Raw genomic sequence first — 21,408 nt, 5'->3', positions numbered from 1 at the left:
GAAGTCCGACCAGTGGAGGTGGGCTGCAGAGGTGTTGTGGCAACATCTACAACCAGACTGCTTAGAGACCTGGGAATTAAGGGCCAGAGCCAGCGTTCGGCAATCAGAGCTGTATCGGAGGCGGCAGAAGGCAGCAGTCAGTGGCTCTGGATGAAGAGGAAAGACCCCAGCTGGGCCCCAAAGTGAGAGGGCCAGGAGGTATGCAGTCAACAATGTTTGACTCAGGGAGGAGGACGCCCCTGCCATGCATTGTCCCATGGGATGTTGGCTATCAACAACAAGGCAACTCCTATGACTAATTGGAAATGGGACGCAAGCGTAGGATTGATCACCCTGTCGCTGGCCGCCTTTGGGGAGGGTGTATAGTATGAAAGGCCGAAACACCCTAGGAACCAAAGGTTCACTACTGACGATGCGCTCCCCAAATTTCACCAGGCTCACTGTTCATGAACTCTTGGAAGTGCTTGCACAAAGGATAGTAACATCTCATCCTGTGTTCTTGGAATCCAAGGATGTCAGGGACAAGATTGTAGACCTACACAAGGCTGGAATGGGCTACAAGACCATCGCCAAGCAGCTTGGTGAGAAGGTGACAACAGTTGGTGCGATTATTCGCAAATGGAAGAAACACAAAAGAACTGTCAATCTCCCTCGGCCTGGGGCTCCATGCAAGATCTCACCTCGTGGAGTTGCAATGATCATGAGAACGGTGAGGAATCAGCCCAGAACTACACGGGAGGATCTTGTCAATGATTTCAAGGCAGCTGGGACCATAGTCACCAAGAAATCAGTTGGTAACACACTACGCCGTGAAGGACTGAAATCCTGCAGCGCCTGCAAGGTCCCCCTGCTCAAGAAAGCACATATACATGCCCGTCTGAAGTTTACCAATGAACATCTGATTGATTCAGAGGACAACTGGGTGAAAGTGTTGTGGTCCGGTGAGACCAAAATGGAGCTCTTTGGCATCAACTCAACTCGTCGTGTTTGGAGGAGGAGGAATGCTGCCTATGACCCCAAGAACACCAACCCCACCGTCAAACGTGGAGGTGGAAACATTATGCTTTTGGGATGTTTTTCTGCTAAGGGGACAGGACAACGTCACCACATTAAAGGGACGATGGACGGGGCTATGTACCGTCAAATCTTGGGTGAGAACCTCCTTCCCTCAGCCAGGGCATTGAAAAATGGGTCGTGGATGGGTATTCCAGCATGACAATGACCCAAAACACATGGCCAAGTCAACAAAGGAGTGGCTCAAGAAGAAGCACATTAAGGTCCTGGAGTGGCCTAGCCAGTCTCCAGACCTTAATCCCATAGAAAATCTGTGGAGGGAGCTGACGGTTCGAGTTGCCAAACGTCAGCCTCGAAACCTTAATGACTTGGAGAAGATCTGCAAAGAGGAGTGGGACAAAATCCCTCCTGAGATGTGTGCAAACCTGGTGGCCAACTACAAGAAACGTCTGACCTCTGTGATTGCCACCAAGGGTTTTGCCACCAAGTACTAAGTCATGTTTTGCAGAGGGGTCAAATACTTATTTCCCTCATTAAAAGGCAAATCAATTCATAACATTTTTGACATGCGTTTTTTTGGATTTTGTTGTTGTTATTCTGTATCTCACTGTTCAAATAAACCTACCATTAAAATTATAGACTGATCGTTTCTTTCTCAGTGGGCAAACGTACAAAATCAGCAGGGGATCAAATACTTTTTTCCCTCACTGTATCATATATATGCAGGCTAAATGTACAGTGTATACTAAATAAAGGAATACACTTTTCAATGTATCCAGGTTCATGAGTACAATGCTCACGAGCAATTACTGCTCTCTGTGCGACTGAATGTGCAAAAAATGCCAAGCGATTATATCCCACTCTGTTTTGTTTTGAGGAATTGTTGACATTACCAAAATAATAAAGAAGGGGGAATAACGTCATGCGTTGGAAGCAATAAAAGTGCACCGCCGGTGTGCTTCTTGCTCAATAATGAATGAAATTCCATTTGAAAAGTTAGTGCTCCTCTGGATTGTTTTATTGATCCCAGTGATGACAGGCAGCTTCAACCAAAAGTCGTGTTCCCCCCTTAGTGTGAACTATACCTCTTTTTTAAAATTACTCAATTTTGAAGTCATAAAGGACAAAAAAAAACGTCTTCCGAGCAAAAAAAAATTCAGGCCCGGTACATTTAGGAGGGGGACACTTTGTGAGAAAAAAAAAGATCATAATAGGGTCCCCCGTGTCATTTAATTAATCTGGAAAACATCACACGGGTCAGGGTGCCTAATGTTTAACAAAGTTACTTTTGTTGCAGACTAAGCGATGTTCAATTTCTCAGTAAAAACAAAGCGATCGTTTGATTTAAAGCAGACGTGTTTAGATACACCTCTGTTCACGCACGTGCAAACTTGTAATTACGCATATCTCGTAGCGGATTTTGGCTAGCCATCGAACAAAGGCGGTCACTGCGTCGCACACGTTCAGATGGGCTTTCTGCGGCCGTCTGGAATGCTCTTCCTTCTGATATTAGGAAGCCACTGAAGCTATGCACTTTTAAATCTAGATTGAAAACTCTTTTCTTGAGGACTGCTTTTTGTGTTTAGTTTGTTGTCCTTCCCCTGCACCTACGATTAGCACATTTAGCTATGTACGGTGCGAAAGAGGTCCAACATACATATATTCCTGCATTGATGGTAATCACACTAAAATTGGAATGACAAAAAATTCGTTACTTAGCCCCGGATATGATTTAGCAATACCTCCGACCGAGATATGCGGTGTACAGTATGACGATGCCAAATCTGTGGAAAAAGCTATTAATACGTCGAAGCACTGTCTCGTTCGGCGTGTGATAAATAGTTTTATGAGCTCAAGTTTTATTGCGGGTGAAAAGGGGCGTGCTCCCCAACTGCGGGCAATACATTATCAGTGACATTACCGCCGAAAGATATGATTTGTCGCTCTGATGTCTCGGGCAGTTTGCAAAAGCTAATCATTCAAGCATCTTTAAAGGTTAACACTTAAAATGGTCTCTCCTGTTTTCGAAATCCTTTTTTCTGTGTTTTGACTCAGCACGTGGTAACCCTTTTAGACTTGTATCCAATGTTTACTAAGAATATATTTACGTGCATATATATTGGGATGCTGCCAACAATGTAAAGGTTAGCATACTGGACTCCCTTCGTCAGATTACCAAGGAGCTTAAATGGGCACACCACAGTTTGTCGATTTACAGGTCATGTGTGGTGGAGCAAAGTGTGGCAATGCCCATCTTCTAATACGTCTGACCAGAATAGAAGAGTAGGCCAAGGACATCTAGTGGAGGCCTTTCTGCGAGCAGAAGTACGAGGAAGTAATTTCAGGGCTGCACTTTTGCTTCTTCATATACATACTTGTATTACTGTGGTCCATGGTACATTGTCACGTTACCGGGTAGGAGGTGTAGGGCTACAGCAACCACATATTTTATGGTCGTAAACAAGAGTTTATCGAATTTAAATTTCTATTCCTTGCACACCTGTCTTCCAACATAAACCCCAGCACTTCGCTCGTTTATGCTTGCCTGAGCACTATTTTTTGCAAATAAAATAATCTCTCCTTAAAGTTATATTGACAATGCTGAGTTGGCTCTTCACATAAATGTAAACCAAGCTTTCCAGCAATAAAGCTGTCCAGAACAGCATATATCTGTATACTGCACACATAGCATGCACCAGAGTGCATTGCTTTTCTAATCAAAATCACTCGTTGCCATTGCCTTGAATAAAACATATATAATGTCAGCACTGTGCCTATTGATCATTAGTTTGAAGTAATTTGCCCTTTTGTGCAGTAAAAGCGATGGCCGTGCTTACTAGTGGATTCTATTTGCCAAGGGATGTAAATCTAGCGCCATTGTGCCCACTGCTTGTAAGCATATTTATCAACACGCACAAAGCTATTGACAGCGGTACCACAGAGGCCACAATTGTCTCTCTGGTCTGCACCAAAACTGCACCCTGCCATCCGTTTAAACACTGCTACTGACTGAAGTCATACGTTTTGTGCTGCTGTTGCTTCATGCGTTGCTGAGCATCTGATACAGGTGTGACCCATACTCATCCTATCTTTGCAGTGATTAATGGCTCATCCTGAGACAAATAATCTGTTTTGTCTTGGGATCCATTCTGAAACTCCTTGCCTTTATATTCTGTGTTGATTGCATCAGCAGAATTATTCTCCTACATGTTTGAAGCTCAGGTTACCTACCACCTTGAAAAAACATATTTCCCATCTAAAATGGGTTTGACTGTTGATAGCCTAAGGGTATTTAGCTTCATCCAAATGCAAAGTCAGGATTGGGTTATAATTTACCTACTTTCTGTCAACACAACATAGACTAGCCTGGTAGCAAAGCTAATACATGAAATGTGATGCATTAAAGTCGCGTTTTAGTTTTTTTATTTGCATGCAAGTTTTTTTTTTATATAAGAAATGCAAAACTACTTTTTGCTCTCCAAAAGGGAATTGCAATCTCAGATTCCTTATCTTGTGTAATAATTATTACGTGTTTTTTTACGTGTTTGTTTGACATTATACATGCTACAGACTTTGCCAACATGAAAAATGTTGTATACATAATTTGCAGTATATAATGTTGTTTGTATTATTACATACCAATTAAAACATTCGAATATTCATAATGTTCTACTAAAGATGAGCATAAGATAAACAAAGCACTCTACACACACATACCTCTGCAAGACACTTGACATGTAGAATCCTCTGATAATTATTTGAGTACAGTTGATACCAGAAAACCTTGAATAAAACTCGTAATGCACGGGGAAAATGATGGCACGTGTGCTTTGTTGATTATGTCAATCGGTGCTAATGGATGACATATGCATTTGGCCACAATATCTGTGGTTTTTGATCAATCATGCGTAGCCTTCCCATGGACAAGGTTCTTAGAGGTTATGTGGAGTAAAGTACAACACTAAATCAGTTCACAGCCTGCCCTGCTGCTGAGCTGGCTGGCAGTGCTTATTCGACGCTAGCCTGTTTCCTATGCATTGCGGCGAGTATTGCCCAAGGCAGAACTAGATTGAGGGCATGATGCTAAATAACCCTTTTAAAAATGGAAGGTACCATACATCACGGCCTGATAAATAAATGCAGCATTGCATAGACTGGAGACCCATTGCGTTTCAGTGGCTGCAAGACGTTATTTGAAATGTGCATCGGGTGTGTCGTGATTGGGTACACAATGGTGCGTTTATATTTCCAATTATAATCGTTTATTTCATGGGTTGTCACAAATCACAATTAAAGGGTTTTGAATATTCCTTTGAAGACATGGAGCACGTTGATTCGATCTTCTGAATGCACACTGAATGTGTGTGCATTACTCGAATGTCTTCAGCCTTATATGCAACTGTTGCACCACAAGTGGGCTTGAGTGTTAACCAGAGAGAAGTGAATTCTGGCTGTTTGTTGGGGTTATTTAACAATTTGCCCTCTTCATCCGTTCTTGCGTTCTGCTCGAGACAAAACAATTCAACCAAACAAACGGCCATATATTTTATTTACCAACTTCATAGTGCTGTGTGTGTGTGCATGTGTGGGGAGGGGTAGTGCAACGGTTAGCATGCTGCGCTGTGAACCCCGGGACCCAAGTTCGATTCCTGCTCGCGGCCAACACCAGTGACGATTATCTGAACGGGTCCTGGGACACCCTTAGGTCGACTTAGCATCAAATGAGTACCTGGTCCGGTGTGTAAACATCACCGCTGGGGAGACCCCATCCCCTCGTGTGTCATGCTGGCCTTTATAGGTGCTCGCTAACAGTATTTGTCCCAACAGTCTGTTAAGGCTATATGGGGGATCTATGTCTTTGTGTATGTGTATGTATTTCCGACTTGAATAAGTGTTCATTAAGGGCATTTGTCCCAGCAGTCTGTATGTAAATTTTGGTGGTCTTTGTTTTTGTACTTAAGTTTCCTTCTAAAGTACAATTCCTGCTGATGTAGAATAACTAAAATAAGGTTCTTGTTCTACTCTTCTGACTTGTGTTTTTATTCAAGTAAGAAAAAAAACATTTCAATCTCCCGGTGCCTCTCGCCCATTTTGTTACCCTTCCCCTGACGCTGTCTGCTTGTGCAGCGGCCGTGGCAAAGTCTTGCCGCGACCCCGGTGTGCCTGCAAATGGCACGCGGATCGGAGTGGGAAGAGAGGTTGGCGAGAGTGTGTCCTTTCAGTGCCAGCCAGGCTACGAGCTGCAGGGAGCTGCCACCATCACCTGCATGCAGAAGCAGAACCGCTACTACTGGCACCCAAGCCCTCCTTCCTGCACTGGTAGAAATGCATGCCGTGCAGCCGCGTCATGTACACACGTCTTTCGTCACCACTAGATGAGAGCCCATTGCCTTTAGAAAGAAATATATACCCTAGATTGTTTTAATCTATTGTACCTATGTCCTGATTGTGTTCCTGAATCGCAATATGTGAATATTGCATGAATAAATTATCCATTATTGTGCATAGGTGTATGCGTTTCATTGTCACGTTTCGATATTCTCCAAAACACTAACACTTGCTCTCACTTGCTTCTTTGTCATCCTGTTTTTATCGCAATCTACCTGCAGTAATTGCTCTGGATAAGACTGCTATAAATTGCCCTGTGATAAACCACTTCGTTGAGCTATCGTATGTGGCCAGGTCGTTTTTGAAAAATAACGAGATAGCTCAGTGAGCCTTACCTGGTAAAATATAAATAAAAGTAGTAAATACTGTTTTATATTCCAGCTGTGTCCCTCGTATAAGGGGTTTATTTTGTTGTTAGCAAGCTTATATTTTATTTATTTTTTCCTTATATTTATGCTGAGGCCAACATTGCTCCCTTATGTATGGAGTCTTTCAATCACAAAGTTTTTATATCATACTTCTGTAATTTATTTTCATTTGGCCCTGTAATGACCATCATCAGAAAATCTGAGCTGGTTAATACTTTTTTTCCAACATGCCAATGCTGCCTAAAGAAGAACATGTTCGGTGGGTTTATGAAAACAAAGTTGCAAATACAAAACAATGTTTTGAAATGTTATTTATATTTTCAATTTATGCCAATCTGCAATGATTGTTTCAACGTGCTACTGACATAAGGTATTTGTATTCAATGTAAATGGTTATATATTTCTGATTATAAACCCATGTCAGAATAATTGGTGAGTTATCAAAAGAAAAACCTTCATTCTTTCTTGTTAACTTGTTTACTCCCTGTAGATCACTTATATCCTCATGCATATATGTATTGTGTGTAGGGGTTTGATATGTTTATACATATACATACACACAGGTGATTTTACATCCACCAAGATAAGGATTTGAATTTATATGGCACTTAAATTCTTCGGCAACTCAAAGTGTCTGACATTTCGACTTAACCTTTCTAATGCCCTGCTATGGCCTAGCCAAGAAAACTAGCCAAGTGGCAGCTGTTCTTGCAATACAAGCTAATACACAGCACTCCGCGGACTACAGTAGAGGAGAATGAGCATGTCTCCTTATGATATAGTTTTAAAAACAAATTATGCTACTTATATTACTTAAAGAACATTAAATAGCATTACTTTAATGTTTTTGGTGTTTATAATTAAAAGTTCATAAAAAATACGGCCATGAATTACCAGTTTCTACTCTCCCGAATGCTTGCCTAAGTAAAGCAATTACATTTTCAGTTTGGAGGAACGTCGGATCAAAACGTTTCCAGAAGAGTACTTGACAGATAATGCAGTATTTATTTGTATGTCTATAGTTTGTGTGGGTTTGTTTGTGTCCCCACAGCCCCTTGCGGTGTTAACTTGACGGGCCCCTCCGGGATCATCCTCTCACCTAATTATCCACTGCCCTATCCACACGGGAAGGAGTGCAATTGGAGAGTCACTGTCACTGCTGAATACGTTATTTCACTGACGTTCATCAGGTATGACAGCTCACACTATGCCTATTGCACGCCTTAGTCCAGATTTTGTATTATGCAACCGTTGGATCAATTGAAGGTGGGGGGGGATGCTGCTGTCAGGTTTAACTGTCATCTTTGAATCACTCAATCTAAATACACATCGCCTGGTGTAATGTTGTGCGGGCCAAGTGTTTTGCATTTGATAGCTTCCAAGCATCGAAGGGGAAGATATCCAAGCAGTAAACAAATCCTGTTCAATGCAACCTTTGTGTGAAATATGTGCATAATGCTGTTTGCATGGACGAATTGCCAAATAGGAGCTCCATTTATTTTATACAAAGGTTATTATACAAAATATAAAGTGTGCATATTGTACTTTTAAATTTGAAGCTTCTCTGTTGGATTCTGCCATCTCGTAATGGTCAGCACACTGGACTTGCAAATCCAGAGGTCGTTATCGCAATCTCCTGGCGTGGCAGTTGCAACAACAGTAGAGTTTTTAGCTTTTAATCCCCTCCCTCCTGCCTCTCCCCACCCAGCAGTATAAATGGGTAGAGCACAAACAGTCGACCAACAAGTCGCTCGTGGTGGGTAAAGTGTGGGTACTCCCATCTCTGGCCAGGTGGTAAGATCTTAACTACCTCGCGTGGTATACAGGAGGTCCAGGGGTAAATCCCGACCCTGATGCCTGCATAGTTGGAGTTTGCATGCTCTCCCCGTGATCTCATGGATTGAGCTATCATTTTCGGTCAGATCACTTGCAAAAAAGAGCTCGTAAAATAAATTATGGTTTATTAGTTTATTTTAAACGAATCCTCTCCAGAGCTGCCTCTCGCGGAAGCCCTTCCACCAGCAGTAGTGAGAAAGCAATTGCAAGGCTGCACCTTTACTTCTCTGATGAAGAGTTTCTACCGTGAATGCAGTTAAATAGTTGCTTTGTTAAATGTGTTTATGACATTATAATTTACATGAGAGATCAAATATATCAATGGTCACTTCAGGATAAAACGAATAGAAACAAGTTTCCAAACTAAAAATATGTGTTTAAGATTTCCTCTAAAAGTATGTTTGCCATACAAATATATATGTATATATCCATTGACACCAATTGCAGAATGAAGTAACATTCCAGTACTTGAAAATTATAACTCACGCAAAATATATTCAAGTACATACTTTGACATACATATTACACGTCATATAATATATAAATTAGCTTCACTTTTTGTATTGAAATGCATAGGCAACATGTCTGAGAGTATGATTATTTACATACAAAAAACCGGTTCATATATCATTTACCAGTATATTTTTAAGAACATTTGAAAGAAAACAAACAATTGTGGTATGCACAATGAGACTCCTCTAATTCTCTTCTTTGCTCTCTCCTCTAGGTTCAACATGGAAACCAATTATGACTTCCTGCACATATATGATGGCCCAGGCTCTTCCAGCCCACTGATCGCCAGCCTGCAAGGCTCTAAGCTGCCCGGGCGGATTGAGAGCACTGGCAACAGCATGTTCATGGCCTTTCGCAGCGATGACTCCGTCAGCACAAACGGTTTTCATATTGAATACCGAGGTATTTGTCCGAATCTCAGCCTTGTCATGCTCCTTAAATTAACAACAGCATACTGATCTAATATTGGTACCTGCTGTGCATCTTTTATAGTAAAATATAGCTTCTACGAAATTGAGAGGTACTAAAAATTAGAAAACTGGATTCTGAAAGTGACCAATAAAGGAATAATCTTGTTGTGGGATATAGTCGGACAATGGAATACACGTCGCCACATACACAGGTTTTTAACAGAGAGCTATAATAGGAATGGATGTCAAATGTGAGTGCATAAGAGGCGAACTTGAAGTTGATCCCGACTGTAATTCGAGGTATGATGGATGAAACACAGGCGATGTGTTGTCATGTCGCGAAATGGTTTATGGCAACAAAAAATATACTGGAGTTTATTTCTAGCAAAGCTTATGTAAGTACAATGAATGTATGAACAGATAAAAAAAAACATGCCACAATTGGCTCTGCCAGCCCTCAAATGATGTTGACAGAAACTAGCAAAATTAATACAAACGTAGTGATGCCCGTTCAACACCGGACATTCGTGTCACACATTAACCTTAGAGTTTCAGCAATCTCCGGTTGTCGATTAAAAACAAATCCCTATCGCTATATTTTTTATTTGTGGTGCACATACGACTGGATAGTTGCACATAAACATATGGCCAGACGCAGTTGCAGTTCCCTCTTGCTTTAACTTGCGTTCTGCAGATGTATACAATTTCATGCTTCAAAACCTCTAATGCCACACTGATTTGAATCCAAGAAGTGCAGAGATACACTGCACTTGATTAGATTATAGTCCGACTGCACAAAGATGTTCCATAGAGGTGAAATAACTGCCAAGACTAATTGCAGTATGTTGGTTTCTATACCTGTATTCATAGCTTGTGATGTTAGTGAAGAAGGCATGGACAGGTCAGAAATTAAGCTTGTGGTACATAGTAGTTCTTTACTGTGTTTTGCTGCCAAGCTTATGCCATTTGAATATACGCATCTAGCGATCATCCATGTGTAATAATAAGAATTAGTATAGCCTTAACACGAATGATTAGAAACTAATTCAATAAAGTATATTTATAAATGTACGAAGACATGTGTAAGATAATAAACTAATACAAATGCAAATACTCTGATTACATTTTATAAAACAATAACATTTCGTGCGTTGATATGTCGTTGCAGAATGTTATAGTCTTAATATATTTGAGTAATATCCTACTATTTTTATTTAATAAGAGTGAAAAATCGATATGCACACATACATTTCGAACAAGACTCAGTTACCACATTCCCATAGCAGTTAGAAGGCTGCATACAATCAAAATATACCAGCCTACACTACTTCCCAGAGTAGTTATAGACACACATGAAAACATATGCTTCGAAAACCTTGTACAAAGGCTGTTTTGTAATACATTGATTGTTGTTGTTTTTCTTTACTTATTTATTTGATTGTTCTTTTTTTTCTTTGATCAGAGAAACCCCGGGAGTCTTGCTTTGATCCTGGGCATATACAGAATGGCTCTCGTATCGGTACGGATATGAAGCTTGGCTCTACCATTACCTACTTCTGCAATGCGGGATACATCATACAGGGCTACTCTACCCTTGTCTGCATGATGAAAGACGATGGGAAGCCCGGGTGGAATCGGCCCACCCCAGTTTGTAGTGGTAGGTTTCTCATTCATTTACCAGCGTGCATCGAGTGGGAATGTGGTTTTTTCATTAATGTGTGATTTGATTTGGCCAGCACATGTTTCTTGTTAGTCCAGATGATTTATATGAACTTACGTGAACTGAAATGACATTGCTCAAACAACCTATACACTCAAAACTGCTCAACTTTAGAGAGGACACACGATGTGTAACCACAAACACTAACTTCTCTATCTTTAATGGATTGCTATACACATACAATGCCGTATGTTGGGCTATATAGTGCTCGGTTTTCTCAAATTTCTTCATAGGCAGAGCGGCCAAATTACTTTTATCAGTATTACCTCATGTTGAAATGGAATTATTTAAAGAACGAAACAAGTTTAAAACGGTTAACATGTGAGTGAACTCTGTATGACAGTGCATATATTAAATGCCCTTCCAGTAGTGCTGCTTTATGACTTTAACCTGTCAAACCACCTGTGTCCTGTGACCAACAAAGCGATGGGAGCATCACTCATGAGCGACATAATCTTCGCTATTTTTCAGATATGCTGTATTTGCACTCTGATGTGCTTCCAATGTTTGTGAATGCTATCCGCTACATTTCACGATGAGCATATGCTCACCGTCAGAATGTGCACGATTTCTGCTGATTGCAAGTGCACATGCATGCATATGCTACCACTTATAGATTGCTTCATATATATTTATAAAAGTGCAATGTAGGCTGTAACCTTTGTTCTTCTGTACGATATTCAGGTGTGAAGGAACTTAGATGAACAATTATCCGATGAATTGCGTTGCTATTTACTGCTTCATTTTGCATCGTATCTGCCACCTGGTGGAAAGGTTTCTTACTGCACGTTGCCTAACGCGGAGCCGACCTCCATCATGTGAAATGTCAACATCTATGGATACAACATTTATGTCTATAAGCAAAGTAGAAATTATTATTTTTGTCCAAGTATTAGGCTGTTGAACGTCATTTACATGACATTTTTTGGCAATTTATCCAGTATGTGGAGCTGAACAAAGATGTATTATTAATATCCTCTTTACGAGAGAGCTAATTGTACTCATAACATGTGGACTGCTAAGTTGGAAATTCACTCCGTTGTACTCAGATTGGTCATCAATAACATGCTATGTAGGCTTGTTGCAATTTTATTTTTTATAAATCAGGAGCTTTGCCAGAAACAGTTCGGATTTTTTCGTGTACCTTGTACATAGGCATTAGATATGGCATTTTGATTCTTATAGTGATGCTACAATTGTACAGAACTGCACAATACAATCACGACAAGCAATACATGGCATAGTGTGAACAAATATTACATGAAGGGTTTGGATGATGGGGAAGAGGTACGAGGTTGAATGTATAGATAAACAAAAAATCTGGTCTTGTTTCCACATATAAATACATAAATATGCCCGTCAGCCCTATTGGGGTTTTCCAGACTAACGTTATGAAACCGAATTTTTTTCAAGCATGCAAAGGTCTAGTTTTTACCTTCTGGGTCTCATCAGTCGAGTCAGGCTTGTGACACAAGTGCTGCTGGGTAACCGCGGATGCTATTGGCAATAGCACTCAATATAAAGCATGGGACCATATTTCAGTGTATGAGAAAAAACCCCAATGAGGATCTTGGATGTGACTTGGCAACACCAAGCAAGCATATCTCTTTTTTTTTGCCTTGGCCTACTCTAATGCAAATCCGTGTCTAGGCATTAAAGTATTTCTGATTTGCCATTACAAGCCTCAAGCTGGCTGGCCCTTGCTACCCCCTTTTTAGTTGACTTCTGAACTGCCCTCAAGTAGTTCTTTTGCCCTTTGTACTTTCTGCTTTTTTGTGTGTTCTTAACATCACTTATCACCCGCAGGGGTGTATGCTTGCCACATCAAGATGCTGTTAAAGATTACCACCTACACAAAACCTCACAGCTATACAGGACATAACTTCCCTTCATGTGCACTTTTTTTGGTGCAGTTATGTAACCGAATGTCTTTTGTATGTGTTTGCCTTCAAACGAAGTGTTATATAATTTCTATTTTATTTTACAATTGTATATGAAATTTAAACTACGAAAGAGGAATAATGCGGGCTGATGGTTCAGCAGTAGAGTAAATCAATCGCAATCATAGGGTGAATAGTTCATATCCTTTTTGGCAGTTGACTCAGCCCATCATTCTCCTGAGGGTGTATAAAATAGGTACCACTCTGATCTCCACTATAATAATGTGGAATTTCTGTCAATGGCTCATAGCTGTAAACAGGAGTAGAGCACTACCTCCACACTTATTTGAGCAGGAAATTACTTTGACAATTTTTTACAGGAATAATTGTGGTCATAGCTACTTAACTTTCATTTGAAAAAAATGGTGCATTATATAACTAGGTCAACCGAATGCTCTGCTTGCTGTGGTTGGCTTTGTGCAGCATATTTGTAATGTCTGCACCCAGCATTTACCAATTTTAAGGGTGTTCTGTAGACTATGCAACACAGTAAAAATTGAGCTCCATAAATGGCCCTGTCAATCAAGCTTTATCATGCAAAAGCCACCCAATTGAGTTTGCAATCACTCGTGTGTGGGTGCTTGAAATTTTAATGCACGGCTTCTAAATTTGGCTGCAATCATATGACCTACACGAAGCCTAATCATTGTGAGATTTTCTATGAGCTGTATTAAAATGGAGTTTCCTCCAAACCATCAAGTCTATATTCCATCTGAATGGTCAGAGATAACAAAAATAATACCACTATTAATATACGTCACTGTTTTTATTTTTGATGGTTTATTTAAAAAATATATTTTTTTGCATTTGAATGTTATCATTATAATACGAACGCGTTCCTATGATGAACTTGTCTCATATACCCATATCCTGATAAAGATAAATAACGTTAACGATGTTAATCCCAAGTTGTCATAAAACATACATTACAACATACATATTCAGCTGAAAGTGTTGCATGCATCTAAATATATTTGAGTATAATATTTGTGAAAATATTTGCATTCGGTGTCATTTGTGTTTGCGATTTTTTCATGTTATTATTTATCAGCATAAGTTAAATGTCTTTCATCTTATAATTCAAACTTCAATATTAAATTTACAAAGCTCATTAAATAGGTAAGCCTCTCTATGACCCTGTTCATAATTTCCACTCAACTATAATCCACTGATGGAACCCCACCCCTTTAAAAATACACCACTTAAGCTTTTCAATAACACAATTTTAACTTACATTTATTATTTGCTGAATAGATTTAAGCCACGAGTGCATGCTCAATCGATTGACAATGGAAATACTGTGTCATATAATTATTTAAAATCAGGTGCAACTGGTATTGAAATTGTTCTCAACCCCACACCCTGGCCAATAAAATGTAAACAAGCAACCGCTAATGCCCTTGAAAAAACGAAACACTCTAGGGAGTTGAGTGGTTAATTTGTGAAAATGTATCGTTGAAGTAAAATGTGATCATGTCAGTATATAGATTGAACCTGAAACTCATTCTAATTAAAAACAAATCAAACAACTGCATGGTTGTTTATTCCACCTCATTCGAAAAAAAAATCTTTGTTGAATGCAAGTGAACGAAACTGCATTTCTTTGAAAAAAATAGTTCCTTCAGAGCTTTCTTGTAAATACTATTATAACTCTGGCACTTGGAGTGGTGTTCATGCTCGAAGCTATGCAGCAGTGAAAACAAGCAATTAATATGTTAAACAGAACTCCACCACGGTGTGCTTTTTTCTTCCAAATCGAGTATTTGTGCTTCTAAAAACATCAGGAGGGCCGGTGATTGAAAAAAAAGATTACAGTAAGAGTGAATTTGTGTTATTTTCCCTCACAAACGCACTAAGTGTAAACAACATTTGTTTCAGAACTGTAGTGCATACATTACATGTTGTATCTTGACTTAAAGCTTTCGTGAGTGCAGGAATTCATGTTGTATATATATAGTATCACACTTGTTTATACAGGAAAGCCTCACCGAGTCTCGAGACGCTGTTTTCGTGAGGGTCCTGCGAAGGCAACGATTGTCCTGTGTTTCCCAATTAAGTAATTTGCGAGTATTTTTTTTTTATTTACTTGACAAATCGAGTTCATTTTATTTGCTACGCAGATGGTTCCCATTTCGCCATTTGCCCGGCTATTTTACAAGGGAGATCCGTGCTGCCCCGCAAGCACAGCAATAACCGCGAAACAAAGACAAAAGCATCAACATTGCAGAGAACGAACACAGGGTTCTTAATTTGGATCATGACTCCCGACATACAATGGCATACACTTATCAGAATTACGTCATTACGATCCTTTAACGTTCACGACAGCACCTGTTATTGTTAATTAAGTCAAAGTGTTGACCAGGGTGGCCGTTCAGAATTGAACCGCTAACCTCTGCGATAAGCGGCAAACGCGCTGAGCCCATACACCAATGTCACACCGCCATTCGCATCCACGCTTCAAATAGGGCCTGTCCTCTTCTATGACTAGTACATAATATCAGGCTTCTAATGCAACGAGTAGTCAGATTGTGGTGGCATATTTGAGCATCTAGCTCGCTCTCAAACAGTTGTGACTGCTCAATGTTTGTGCTGTTTTTAAATGGTAATCGTTACCTTCATCAAATGAGTCAAAGATTAGTTAATGGTGCATATCGTGACAGGCGAGTGTACTCACCACAATCTGTTGAATGTAATTGTTTGGTGTATAATTGTATATTAATCACAGCATTTTGAAGTTGTCTGTGGGTGGTAATGCACACTGCTTTAATTAGAACAATATAAAAAAATCATTTCTATACATATATTTTTTTATTTTTCAAATACAATATGTAAAAGTTGAGTTGAATTATTTCAGAAGATTATTTTTTACTTAAAGTGATAAATACATGCTTGTACATTTAAAACACTGCTGCCTGTGTGCATTTGTGCACGTTTTAACATTAAAAAAGTATCTGTCATTTAAGAACATTAATCATTTAATTCCTAAACGTATAATGTATGTATTCATATGATGCACACAGTCTTTACTTTGACTAATATATCATACGTTTTAATCATGTTAGTTTCATAAATTATTCCTAAAGGTTTAAGTAAGCATTTATTAATATGGTGATGGAGTGGTTCATACTCGGAGCTATGCACCCACATAACCTAAGTTCGATACCTCGCTCTGGATAATATTGCCTCCTCTCCTTCTTCACCAGCCCATATTTACGAGCATGGTGAAGTATGGTCAAACATCCCCCATGACTGACAACAGCATAGGCGGGGCAATATTTCAGGATTGAAAAATGACTGTAAATAATGGATTTTTATCATCGGCCAAGCTGTTTCCATCGCTCACAGTTCTGCTATGCAGCAAAAGACACAGATTCCTTGTATAGCCTTAACAGACTGTTGGAGCAAGTGCTGTTAGCGAGCACCTATGAAGGTTGGCGCAGCACACGAAGGGGTGGGTGGCCAGCACCACGCCCAGCCACCATTGTCTCCCCAGCAGTGATGCTTACACACCGCACCAAATACTTATTTCAAGCTGAGTCGACCGAGGGGAGGAATTCGTCACCGATGTTGGCCGTGAGTGGGTATTGAACTCGGGTCGCGGGGTTCGTAGCACAGCACGCTAACTGCTACACACAACTGCTCCCCATTGCTATGTAGCAATCCACCTCGCACCTATGTACAAGCGTATGTCATCACTCCATCTCCTTGGCAGATGTAATCTATTCATTGTATTGCAAATATTATCGGGTTCCCAGATGCTGGGTTTCTGACATAGCCTTTGTTATGTGGCTCATAGTGCACCGATTTGTCTTATTGACACCAAATGTGGCTTTGTCTTTTCTACAGCTCCTTGTGGAGGGAAGTCATCTGGCTCCGATGGAGTTGTGCTGTCCCCGAGCTATCCAAGCAACTACACTGGTGGCCAGAACTGTCTCTATTCCATTTCCGTGCACGACAATTTTGGTAGGGAAATTGTGATGTGTGTCACGGATTAATTTAGATTCATACGAGGCTGGTGAATCAAAGCTATTGGCATGGTCACCGTATAAATGTGTTCTGTGGGGAAACTAAAAAAGGGGTTAGTATTACAATTGATTGGCCATTTATATATATATTTAATCGAGTTTTCATCCAGCTTAAGTTAATTGTATATATATTTTTCAGTCAAGTGTAATGTCTCTGAATATGTGCTTGATTGAAAATGCAATAACTTCCAGTGCACATAAGGATTCACATTTCTGTAGGTTTATAAGGACATCTCTGCTTGTATTGGAATAAAATCCTTGGCAAGTGTTCAGATTAGATATGGCTTTTTACACTCACACCAATTACAGTTACATTTATTTTCTAAGGTGAAGGAGTTAGATCACTGTTAACCTTGTGCCGTTTCACCTGCAGTGGTGTTTGGGCAGTTTGTGTATTTTCAAACATCTCTCAATGACTTTGTGGAGGTGTATGATGGACCATCTCAGCAGTCTCAGCTTCTGAGCTCTTTGACTGGCTTCCACACAGGTAAGACCAGTTTTTTTTTTATATCATACGAAAGTCGATTATGAAGCTTGCATATGATACATTTCTGCTTTAATGATGTTCAATTCGTAAATCATAAAAACGTATTCTTGCTTTGAAGTCTAAGCATTATATTTTGCCTTTGTTGGCTGAATATATGATTCTGTCATTGAAGAAAGGTGACAAGCAAACTACTTCTTAAAGGATAAAAGTGTGGGCGCAACGACATATTTCAACATATTTTCCTGGCATGAAACAATCTACTTTAAACTTTTAAAGAGTGGGAGTGAGCCTTAGATTGGCAGGACAACTACAGACCGCAAATACATTTGTTCTTTGGTTAATTCTTTCCAAATGTAATTGAATATATGTGCAAAACATAATGTAGGAGTGGTGGCAGAGTGGTTATTTCACTACACTATGAACCAAGAATCCGGAGAAAATCCACGTGACCATGGGGAGAACATGCAAACTCCAATTATACAGTTGTCAAGGTCGGAATAGAACCCAGGACCTCCTGTATACCAGGTGAGGTAGTTCACATCTCGCCACCGTGGCGCCCAATCAATTGTAGGATGAAGCCCCCCCCCCCCCCAAGCTATGTTAGTCATGTGGATTATTTGACCTTATTTCACCATGCTGATCAATGTGGGTTAATGAGGAGGGGGCCCAGCACCAATGTTAGCTGGAGCTAGGAATCAAACTCAGGACACCAGATGTATAGACCACTGCACCACCACTCTGCCCCTATTTAAAGTAGCATATTGTATTGTGATCCGTTAACTGTTTCTCAGCATTAGTATACCTTAATGTAACAAGAGGCTAGCCAATTTATAGTATCTTATGATTATATATAGGTTGTACAATTATTTTGTACTGTCACATACCAGGATTGTTGCATTATAGCAAGAGAAAACTGGAGCAATGGCACCCACTTGATGTGGTGTTTTCAGCCAGCATTAGATAGGTACTGGCTAGTGATGATGATGCACTAAAATATAAATGCATTATTCAAAGTAATAGGGCAGTAATCGAATGTTTGTATTTACAGGAGAGGCATTGCCTTTAAGTACATCACATCAAATTACAATAAAATTTTCACCAAACAAGAACACAACAGCCAAAGGATTCCACTTTATTTACCAAGGTACTGCCAATTTTGTCGTAAATATGTTTCAAAAGTACCAGACTTATTGTCAATTAACTACAACACAGTGTGAATGAATGTTAATTAATGCTTAGGTAAACGCGACGTTTTAATAGTGGTCAATTTTATTTGGAGAGAATGCTTTCTGTTCCATGTTCTTTTTCTTAGCAACGGTGGTCTTTGCTTATTTATTCAATTAGGTATAACAGGATGATGATGTTAATAATTCTAGATTTAGCACACAGCACTACTATATAACACGATATTCCGTTAATGCCTATGCCGTTTTAAATACAATTATAGACGCTGTACTATTATTATTTAGATTTTAGTTCATGCAAATAGTGTTTTATTTTCCCTGCAAAATAGACAGCCAAGTGTGAACGATTGTATAGTCACATACATATTCAACATAAGCTTATTTTGCAGCTGTCCCGAGAACGAGTTCAACGCAGTGCAGCTCTGTCCCTGAGCCCAGGTTTGGACGGAGAGTCGGAAGCGACTTCTCGGCTAACTCTGTCGTGAAGTTTGAATGCAGTCCCGGGTATGCCCTTAATGGGGTGAGCGCTGTGAAGTGCACCGTGGTACCCAATTCCCTAGCGCAGTGGAACCATTCATTCCCCACCTGTATAGGTGAGCAAGTTTCACATGCAACACCATGCTTCTATTTGCAATAAACAGGTTTTATACAAACACGACTCTGTCACTCACATTAAGTACAGTACGTACATATATTTGTGGTAGCTGCATGAACAAGATTATGCTTTTATCGCATTCCCAAAATGGTATAAGTTGACAATGCATTGGTATTGACATATTGTGTCTGTATGTATACATTAACCTTTGGCATTTGTCCTATGACCTGCCATAACGCCTTTACAGCTGCACATGGCTTTAAATTGCACCTAACCTCGGGACACAAGTGTCCATATGACATCATCGGCACATAGTGATACTTGGCCATTGATGTCTATGTGTATACATGCAAATGCATATGTATATATTGCAAAGTGCCTGCATCCATGTGTTCATCGGATTTAAAAATGTACATTGGCTCTTGTCCATAATACCAAAATTGTAGAACTCAAGACAAAACCCATAATTTTTTCCATTTAACCATTTTGCATGCAATCAATCTAAATACATTTTACTTGCTGTCTATCTACTCATTAAATTGTGGGTTATTCAGCAGCTCTTGCAGTAACATATGCAAGATAAGTTACCACCTCATGTCCTTGAATGCAGTTTTCTTTTACATCAGCTGTCCACTGAATATCAGGTTCTAGACATCAATTGAAATTTCATAAATATTATATTTTAAAATAAATAAATATATATACACTCTTCATTAGTATGCCATATCAATCCACTGAGATAGACAAACGATGGCTATCTAAAAATTAATCCCAAATATATTTTCTTTAATATGCTAAAAACAAAAGCTAAATGCCAATACCGTTTATTACGCATATTTATATTTCCAGCACAAATATGTTTCGACATTTGCATGGATTAAAACATGCTCTCGAGGTGTTACTCGGGCTTCGTCTGTCCGCCTATCCACCTGATGTTTCTGGATCACTGAGCGAGTGCTGTGAGTGAACATTTGATTGAGGTCACTTGCGCACAGTTGGGGTGGATTACTGGGACGCCTGGCTGGCTTTATCCACTCGTGCCACTGAATTTGAGGACCAGCCGTCTCGCAGAAGGAGACCTTTTCCTTGTGTCGAGGCCAAGTAGAAGCCGATTTGGTGCCAATTTGGTCGTGATTTTAATTGTTTTAATGTCGGTCTGGGATTTAAAAGTAAAAAGTATGACTGTTGTACAGAATGCTAACAGCTCGATGTACGTTGGTCTAAACTGTGATATTCTCGCTTACTATCAAACTAGGGGGCTGCAAGGAAGCATTTGTTGAGACTTTAATGTCCTCTAAGTATGAAAATTGTTAGCGTGCGGAAACCTTCATTTTTCAGGTATACGTCTTCAATAATAATCAGACTACGTAAGTTAGTATTGTCATCATTGTTTTTTTCTCGGCATTGATTTTCTAATGATCAGCAGTAACACTGTGGGAAACTGCATTCCTCCATGCCAGAGAGGAGATGGGTGGGGTGGGAGTGAAAAAGTCATGCAACGGTGTGGAAAGAGAGGGAGCAAAAGAGAACGAGGACAGCGGGGGAACGTGAGAAGTACAGTCCAGTAGTGGGAGAGAGGATTAGGGAGAGGCAGGAGCTATGGAGATGGAAAAGGGAGAGGTGGGAATGCAGAGAGTGAGGGTGAACGATGAAACAGGGAGAGAGACGGTGAGGGACATGGAGGGTGGAACTGGGACAGATGGATAAAAAAACGATAGGAACAAAGACAAAGCACGAAATCAAAATGAATTGCGATATACAGCACAGAGAAGGCAAGAGAACATTGGAGAGAGACAGGACTGCTTATACGAATACAAGTTTTGCTGGCTGGTTGGGAGAGAGGGACGGATGGTCACATCCAGATGACGGGCGAGTCGTTAGTATTTGTACATAACAAAAATCTACGAAGATTTGTTCGTGGATAA

General features: G+C 39.9%; 1 protein-coding gene across 2 annotated transcripts in view; it reads left to right on the top strand.

Annotated features, from left to right (window-relative positions):
- The window catches only part of CSMD3 (CUB and Sushi multiple domains 3), a 446,157-nt gene that overhangs the window by 328,640 nt on the left and 96,109 nt on the right, over positions 1-21,408 (top strand). For both annotated transcript variants that reach the window (XM_078593568.1, XM_078593567.1), the window contains 8 exons: positions 6,142-6,333; positions 7,822-7,960; positions 9,334-9,521; positions 10,992-11,186; positions 17,039-17,155; positions 17,591-17,704; positions 18,753-18,848; positions 19,278-19,481. In XM_078593568.1, the coding sequence (XP_078449694.1) occupies positions 6,142-6,333; positions 7,822-7,960; positions 9,334-9,521; positions 10,992-11,186; positions 17,039-17,155; positions 17,591-17,704; positions 18,753-18,848; positions 19,278-19,481 (1,245 nt within the window). The remainder of the gene's footprint in view (positions 1-6,141; positions 6,334-7,821; positions 7,961-9,333; positions 9,522-10,991; positions 11,187-17,038; positions 17,156-17,590; positions 17,705-18,752; positions 18,849-19,277; positions 19,482-21,408) is intronic.

Source organism: Lampetra planeri, chromosome 4 (assembly GCF_965212315.1).
Source record: "Lampetra planeri chromosome 4, kcLamPlan1.2.h2, whole genome shotgun sequence".
NCBI classification, from domain to species: Eukaryota; Metazoa; Chordata; class Hyperoartia; order Petromyzontiformes; family Petromyzontidae; genus Lampetra; species Lampetra planeri.
Note: the sequence above shows the minus strand (reverse complement) of the source record. Positions and strands in the feature narration are given on the sequence as shown.